This window comes from Capsicum annuum, chromosome 2 (assembly GCF_002878395.1).
Source record: "Capsicum annuum cultivar UCD-10X-F1 chromosome 2, UCD10Xv1.1, whole genome shotgun sequence".
Taxonomy (NCBI): Eukaryota; Viridiplantae; Streptophyta; class Magnoliopsida; order Solanales; family Solanaceae; genus Capsicum; species Capsicum annuum.
This window is the reverse complement of record NC_061112.1, coordinates 25,349,902-25,358,244: the sequence shown is the minus strand read 5'-3', so window position 1 is coordinate 25,358,244 and position 8,343 is coordinate 25,349,902. Positions and strand designations below refer to the sequence as shown.

At 31.2% G+C, this 8,343-nt stretch overlaps 1 protein-coding gene across 2 annotated transcripts; it reads left to right on the top strand.

Moving 5' to 3' along the window:
- The first annotated feature begins 2,280 nt into the window (after positions 1 to 2,280).
- Positions 2,281 to 8,096, top strand: LOC107857635 (probable WRKY transcription factor 14). Of its 2 annotated transcripts, none has more exons than XM_047405366.1 (3): positions 2,281 to 3,236; positions 4,558 to 4,698; positions 6,821 to 8,096. In XM_047405366.1, exons 1-3 carry the CDS (start codon positions 2,668 to 2,670, stop codon positions 7,434 to 7,436), a joined length of 1,326 nt encoding a protein of 441 aa, XP_047261322.1. In that variant the 5' UTR covers positions 2,281 to 2,667; the 3' UTR covers positions 7,437 to 8,096. The 2 variants fall into 2 exon arrangements, with proteins under 2 accessions (XP_047261322.1, XP_016557980.2); XM_016702494.2 differs by having other exon boundaries at positions 2,282 to 3,236; positions 6,809 to 8,094.
- Positions 8,097 to 8,343: the final 247 nt, after the last annotated feature.

The following is an 8,343-nucleotide window of genomic DNA, read 5'->3' as shown; positions in this document are numbered from 1 at the left end:
ACATGGTAATTGGTATGAATATACAACTCTGTTGGGTATCTCAGGATTGTTTTTTAATTAATCAAGTTCAAAAACATGTGATATGTAAAAAGAAGTAATTTATTTTACCTAAATAATAATTTATTAACAAAAATAATGGGTTAAAAATTATTTACCATCACATTATAGTATCTATATTATGTGTGAGATGCTCAAAAACTACTGCTCCCTCCGTTCCATTTTATCCGTCCCAAATTTTCTTATTTGGTGTCTCATTTTACTTGTCCTTTTTACTTATCAAGACAAGACAATTTTTTTTCATGTTTTGCCCTTTGCATTAATTACTTTTTCTTTAAATTAAAATGTAAACATCATTTAATAGGAATATTATGGTAAACTAGTTATGTTATTTATTATTTTTTTTAATAACTGTGTCATCCCAATTTGGGACAGGTAAAATGCAACGGAGGGAGTAAAACAAAAGAAGAAAACATTGACGACAGAAAGAGTTTAAAAATAAAATAAAATAATAATTTGTAGGCTAAGTAGCTCATTAAAGATAATCCCTCCGTCCAAAAAAGAATAACTTATTTTCTTTTTTATTTCGTTTTAAAAAGAATGATCCTTTTCTTTTTTTAATAATTTTTTAATTTTAACTTTCCACATGACATGTTTAAGAGCACAAGATTGAAGGGTATTTTGGTACATTTGACATATCTTTAATTTAATACCATAAGATTTAAAAGTTTTTTTTATTTTCTTAAACTCTGTGGCAAGTCAAACAAGTTCATTCCGTTTTTACCCAGAAGAAGTATATTTTAAAGTTAAAATAGCATAAACATTGGCATTGATTTGATCCGCATGATGATGTAGACATTGAAAATGAACCAGCTCAAGGCCCCAATAGATTAATCAAACTATTAATTGATATTCGTTCCCTCCAATAAGATTTCTTCAGTGTATTAAAAATAATTACTCAACATTATTTATTTAGTTTGAAAAATAAAAGAATAATTTATCCTTTTTAATATATTTTACCCCTGTTATTAAATAGTTTCATCGCTTAATACATCTTCAAATGCATTAAATTTATTACTTTCTCCGTTCCAAATTATCCTTCTAAATTTTCTAATTTGATTTTACCATTTTACTTGTCCTTTTTCATTAATCAAGAAAAAATAAAATTTCTTTTTTTCATGTTTTACCCTTTGCATTAATTACTTTTTCTTCAAATTAAAATATAAATATCATTTAATAGGGGCACTATGGTAAACTGGCCATATTATTAATTATTTTTCATAATCAATTTGTTATCTCAATTTGAGACGGATAATTTGGGACGGAGAGAATATATTTAAAGAATGATATATTTCCTCCACTCAAATTGTCCTTGTCATTAATTTTCTATTTTGATTTTCATTTTTGCTAGTCATTTTTGACAAATTAAGAAAAGATAATATTTCTTTTCATATTTTACTCTTACCATTAATTACTTATTCCCCAATCATTTTTCAATATCTATTATCAAACATTAATTAATTAATTTGAATAATCTTGTAAAGTCATTACATCAATCATTGTTTTTGGTTAATAGACATGACAAATATATCAAGTCAAAATATGATAAATAAATTTAAACGGAGGAAGTAGTAAAATTATTTTTATTATTTACTCCCTCTATCCCATTTTATGTGGCAGGATATGAAGTTTAAGAAATAAGGAAAGGTTTGGTAATATTTATCAAATTATTCTTTATTTATAAAAATATTATATCTTTCTTTAATTAAATGGGATCTTTTAATGGGGATTAATAAAGGTACAAATGAAATAATATCTTTAAACAGTTATTAAATATGAAAAAAATGATATTTTCTGGGATGAACTAAAAAATAATAACGATATACTCCCTCCATTTAAAAAAGAATGACCTATTTTGACTTGACACAAAATTTAAGAAAATAAAGAAGGCTTTTGAATTTTGTAGTCTTAAATTAAAGTTGTGTCAAATGTATCAAAATGTTCTTTAATCTTAGATTCTAAACATGTCATGTGAAAAATTAAAATTAAAGTATTGTCATAAAAGAAAAATAATCATTCTTTTTTAAACGGATTGAAAAGAAAAGTAAGTTATTATTTTTTAAATGAAGAGAGTATAAAATATGAGAGAAGAGAGTACTATTTATATTATTACGTAACATATGTGTGAAATTAATAGGCAAATTAATATTAGAGAAATATTGTTGTACACAGAACTACTTTACTAGTTGTTTAAAAACTTTTTTCCATCCCCACTTGTTGCGTATGGAAATGAGCACTTTTATGTGAAAAGTCAGCGACCTCCCTTTGCTTCCTCTTTCTCTCTTCAGAATAACCATCAGCCCATTTTCTCTCTCTCTTACTCTCTGCTCTCTTGGAAAGAAGTAGAGAAAAGAAGCATTTGTTTCAATATTCTCTGAGCTTTTGCTTCTTCATAAAATTACCGAGAGTTTTTCTTGGCCTGATATACAAAAGTGCATGTTCTTTACGTTTGTTCGGTGCAAAACATACCAAACTAAGTAGACTATCAAAAATATAGAGGTCAAATCAAGAATCTTCTGGTTCAAAATCTTTCCCAAAGTCGTCATAATCATACATAGTTAAAGAAAGAGAATTGCATATATAGAGAGAGGGGGGGGGGGGGGGGAAGGCATGTGCAGCCCGCAAAAAGACATGACGAATAATTATCAAGGTGATTTAGCTGATATATTCAGAGGTGGAAATAGTACCACTTCCGGTGATCAGTCATCAACTAGTGTTGTTCCTGTTCCTGACGGATGGCAGTTTCCTAGCATAAACTATTCGGCCTCTGTGATTGAAGAACCGACGGCGTCGTTGGTTCAAGATTTTGGAGATCCATTTTGTAACTTGAGAGATCCACTACTCTTCCATGATCTTGATATGATTCCACAGGCCAGTTCAAGCTTATTCAACCCGACCCAAGAAAATAATAATCATTTTGGACCAAACATTGATTCTCCATCAATGAAAATTAGACGACCTAACATCTTTTCAACGATGCTTCAGATCTCTCCTACCACCAAGTTGGCCATGTCACCATGTGATATAGCCTGCTCCTCCCCCAACTCTAATGTTAATGTTATTGGTGCATTAGTTCCTACTCAAGATGCTATTATCTCTCCTAATTCCTCCAAAACATGCTTAGTGGAAAACTCTGGCTTGCAGATCTCATCTCCGCGAAATACGGGTATCAAAAGAAGGTGAGTAAATTCTTCTAGATTTTAGTACATACTCGAATTGAAAGTGGTATATTTTATGTAATACCCACACCATTCAGTAGTCTAAATTATTTGATAAGAACATGGTTGATGCCTAGTTTAAAGAGATTTTTATGACTTGCACTTTTTTTTATTAATTATACGAGCATATAGAAGAAAGACAGAAAACTAATCATGTCTATAAATAGTAGTATATTAATGTATTACTATTTAGCTTTTACAGAACCAATTCAACATAGGGTCCTGAGTGAACAATATAAATGAAGAGAAAGAGAAACGGAAAACCTTACACATGTGCATGAAATCCGGATGATATTTTCCATCTAACTCGATAAAGAACCCAGAATTACTTCTTCTGCCACAGAATTACCTTTCAACTTATTTATCTTTCTTTACTTTTTCAATTTGTGTCCATCACTTTCAGCTTCTAAATGGAAAAAAAGTATTTTCCATGATTACCTCTTTGAGGTAAGCTTGAGAAATGAACTCTATGTTATGGCCAAAGTCATCATTTTCAGCTTCTAAACAGGAAAGAAGTATTTTCCATGATTACCTCTTGTCAAAAAGAACATGTAGAACTGGTTTGATACGTCTGGAAGTAAAATAAATTGCAAATTAATCTTCTAAAAACCGTGGGTTTCTTCTAAAATTTCTCACTTTTCGGTCATCTTTAGGTCTCACCCTATAAATATAATTGATTTACAACCAACCCTGCAATAATTTTCAGTCAACGGTTGGCTTGTTATTAATTAAAATGAAGATATCCAGCAAAGAAAGCTAAACTTGGCATAATATATTCCAGGGAGCATCCCTTTGAGAATTAATGACAGACATTAATTAATGAAGGATTAATGTATTGGAGTAACTGGTAAAATTGTTATCATGTGGTCATAGATTAACCATAGATTTCAGATTCAGAAAATGAAAAGCAGCAGATTGATATAAATTGGAGCTACCGTTGTGCTTATGGGTTCGGCAGAACTGATCAATAGCATTGGTGCATATTTTTGTTGTTCAAAAATTGACTTAATTGTTATTTATAGATAATTTTTGAAGAATCTAGTAACTTTCCTTTTCTAGAATTTAGAACCCATATATAAACTCAAAATCCTTACTTCACCAGGAGTATTTTACTTGTTACTGGGCGAATATATGGACTATATTTGGGCAGTACTAAGTTTCAACTATCAGATGCCTAAAGAAAAAAAGAGTTGATACAAATTATAGGTGTTGTTGATTGTATAATTAGGGTTTATTGGGGAAGTGAAGTACGTGGTATATATATTTATTTGTTTATTTGCAGAAAGAGTCAGGCAAAAAAGGTGGTGTGTACACCAGCACCAGCACCTGCAAATAGCCGGCAAGGGGGAGAAGTTGTTCCATCTGATTTATGGGCTTGGAGAAAGTACGGTCAGAAGCCAATCAAAGGCTCCCCTTACCCAAGGTGAGTCCTCTAATTACTAGTTCATACTAACTTGAATTAATTTTTATTTTCGGATCTGACATTGTTTTTTTACTCTAACGAGATTTTTTCTTTCCATTGCGACAATCTGCACTCCGAATTTTCTATTGAACTTATCAACTGTTTTAATTCGTACTGCCATAATAAATACTTATATTCTCCATGTTTCTCTATCATTCATGCCTGTAATAATAAGACCAAGCTTTTGCAAAGTCCAGCAGATGTTTTTACATTGTACGAAATTAAGAGATATGAACTACTACTATCATGTGTTAGGCTATTGTTTTTAGTGGTATACTACATTGTTATGTCATATGAAGACACGAGTAAGAGAGCAAAAACAAAATTAAGAGATCGTCAAGTAATACTGTCGTGATATTCACGTTTAGTTTGGATTACTGTTAATTTCACTAGTTGTTACCAATTCCCCCAAAAGATTTATCGGGAGTAAAGTTCTTTTCCTTCAAAATAGAATTGGGCCTATTTATTCAGAAAAATCTTAGAGCTTTTCATCGGTGTTTTTAAAGGTGGAGGAATAAGGTGACATATTTTATCTGGTATGAGGCGGCAAGACGTAAGCCTCGAGGTGTTGGGGTATAGGCCCCACAGATCGTTTATTTTTTAATGTTTTATTAATTAATATAATCAAAAATAAATACTTTTTGAAATAGATAAATCGCCTAGAAAAAAGAGTAAAGCTACATCAAAATTATAAAAAAAAATACATATAAATAAGTGAAATATTTATCTAGAACTACTTGAGAAAAAGAAAAACTAACCAAAGCTACATAATACAACCAATAGATAAAATCAACTTTCATATAATAAGCTATTGTATGTCCTCAAAAACACAGGTTTATTTAAAAAATTGTACATAATTAATTAATCCTAACCTGCCAATTACTCGATCAATATATTTACACACTCATATATCATATATTGTATTTTAATAGAGAGTAAAAAAAGTAGATAACTTAAAAGCTTGTCACTATGTGACTTGAAAAGAACCAAAAAAAATCCTGAAAATCCTAGTTCCGCCTCACTGAAAATCCTAAATCCGCCCCTGCCTACTACCTTTCTTGAGTTGCAATGTCTTGGACATTCATCGACAAATACATTTAAAAGTGTAATTTTTAAGTTGTCTTTTACATTTGATTTGAGTATTTAAATATTTACCAATCATATATTTTAGTATTAAGTTTAAATTAGAGACTTAAAAGGAAAAAATTATTTTACTTTATAAATTTTCAAGACTTACCCCTAATTTGCTCCTCATGCTTACGCAAAAACTCCAATACTTAGACGAATGCCTCAAATTTTGAGATTTCACCTTTTCATACTTTCGCCTTATGACAACGTTCCGAGGCCTTTTTGGCTATGGCTCACCCTGTGGAGAGCCTCAATGCAAGTCCCAGACTGTCTTTTTAAACACTGTTTTTCGGTCTGAAGTAGTATTTTCCATTTGCATTTAATTTATATGTATAATTTATTTTTTTACACTACTTAACAACATAGTTCAGTATGTTATAGCATACTGAAAAATTATATTACAACACTAATGAATTTATCATATCTACATAATATTTCATATCTTTTATTTAATTATATCACATCACATATTTTGTATGTATTCGAAAAATAATGTATTCGAAAAGTAATGTATACGAATTGACTTTACGTGAGATGGCGTATCATGAGTTATATGTATCCTGAATTAATCACGGTCACGATACATAACAATCAACCTACTAACTTATTATGATGAATTAATTATGGACATATTACATTGAAATGTATCTGATATTACGCATTATGTATAATAATACAATATATCCAAAGTAAAGTAATGTATGTGACCAGCAATTTTTGAGATTTTGTGGAATAGTAAAAAAAATCTGAGATAGAGAGTAACTAGCTCCCATAGCCGTTGTTTATACTATTAAGTAGTACATACAATTTTTTCCAAGTTATTGGATAGTCCCATATTTAAGTTTCTTCTATGTGATATGATAGTACAAATGTTTTTTTTTGACACGTCCATTTATTACAGGATTTGAATTTTACTTTTTCATCTTGTTAAAATAATACACAGAGGTTACTATAGGTGCAGTAGTTCCAAGGGATGTTCAGCAAGGAAGCAAGTGGAAAGAAGCAGGACAGACCCAAACATGTTAGTCATCACCTACACTTCAGAACATAACCATCCATGGCCAACTCAAAGAAATGCCCTTGCTGGATCAACCAGGTCTCAGCCTAATAATTCCAAACACACTACAACCTCAAAGAACAACACTAATATTATGCCAAATAATTCTCAATACCAAGGCGATACAAGTTTCAATGAAGATGAACAAAATGAGAGAAACATTAATCATGACAATAATGTTGCACAAGCGAACATTTCAACGTACCCAAAAGTGAAGGAAGAGGTGGCCGAAGAAGATCTTCAACAGCAACTAGGGGAAATGCGTAATGTTGAATTTTCTAAAGGGAGTTATCAGCCAATATTACCAGACTCGTCGAATCAGTGTCATGAGGATTTCTTTGCAGATTTGGTGGAACTTGAAGCTGACCCTCTAAACTTTTTGTTTGCCAATACTCTCTCGGGAGATATCAATGAAGTGGGACAGAAGAAGGCCATCGACGCATTCAACTTGTACAATTGGAGCAAAGACCGTAACACCAACATAAACAACAAGGGTACTCAAGCCGACACATAACATGATTCGAACAAAAAATAAAGAAGCAAATTAAATTCCACTTGGTGCATATATATTCTTGACTGATGCTAAGTTTCTTTGGTGAGAATTTTCTTCAAGCATAAGCCAAGTAGGGAAGGTTTAATTTCTCTTGGCCATAATTTTCCTTCTCTTTTTTTCGGTTGGTTGGGCATTTGGTCTAATATACCTTTTCATACTGTACAAGTATATCTTTTCATAATCCTGTCTTCTGTCATACCAGAACAGTAAAGAGATAACAGGCGGGGGAGGGGCGAGGTGTGGGGGGATGGTAAAGAAGTGCTGGTTGATTGGGAGCAGGCCCCACGAGAGTCCTCCATTCCTTTTGGGAATATTAGTGGATGGGACAGAAAGCTGAGGAACAGAAGGTTTCAACAGTTAAAGCTAGCAAGTACATCTATCAGATCAGACATGACCAGATATAGCTCATAAAGAGACGATTGACGTGAGATGGAACTCCCATTTTTTTAGTGGGAAAAATAATTGAACCCTCCCCGGCCCTCATTCCAATTCCAACTAAAATAAAAAGGACCCGAAATATTCACTATTTCCTTTGTACTTATGGATCGTTTGGCGGATATATATAAGAATCAAAATGTATTACTAATGTAGTAATATTGATATATATTAATTATGCTGATATTTTTTTTATATATTATTTAATTTGTTATATTAGATTAACATTTCTTGCATAATTTTTATTAGAAATTATTTATTTTTAAAAAATACCCTTCCTTAGCTAAGTAAACTTTTTCTGCAGTAAAATTTTGAATTCATTCAAGCGTAGAAGTGAAAAAAAAAAAGTTAGAAATGATAGTTCCAAACAATTTCTATTTCACTTTTACTATTCAGCATTTCCTTGTTTTCTGTATGCGTGTTTAATTCCATG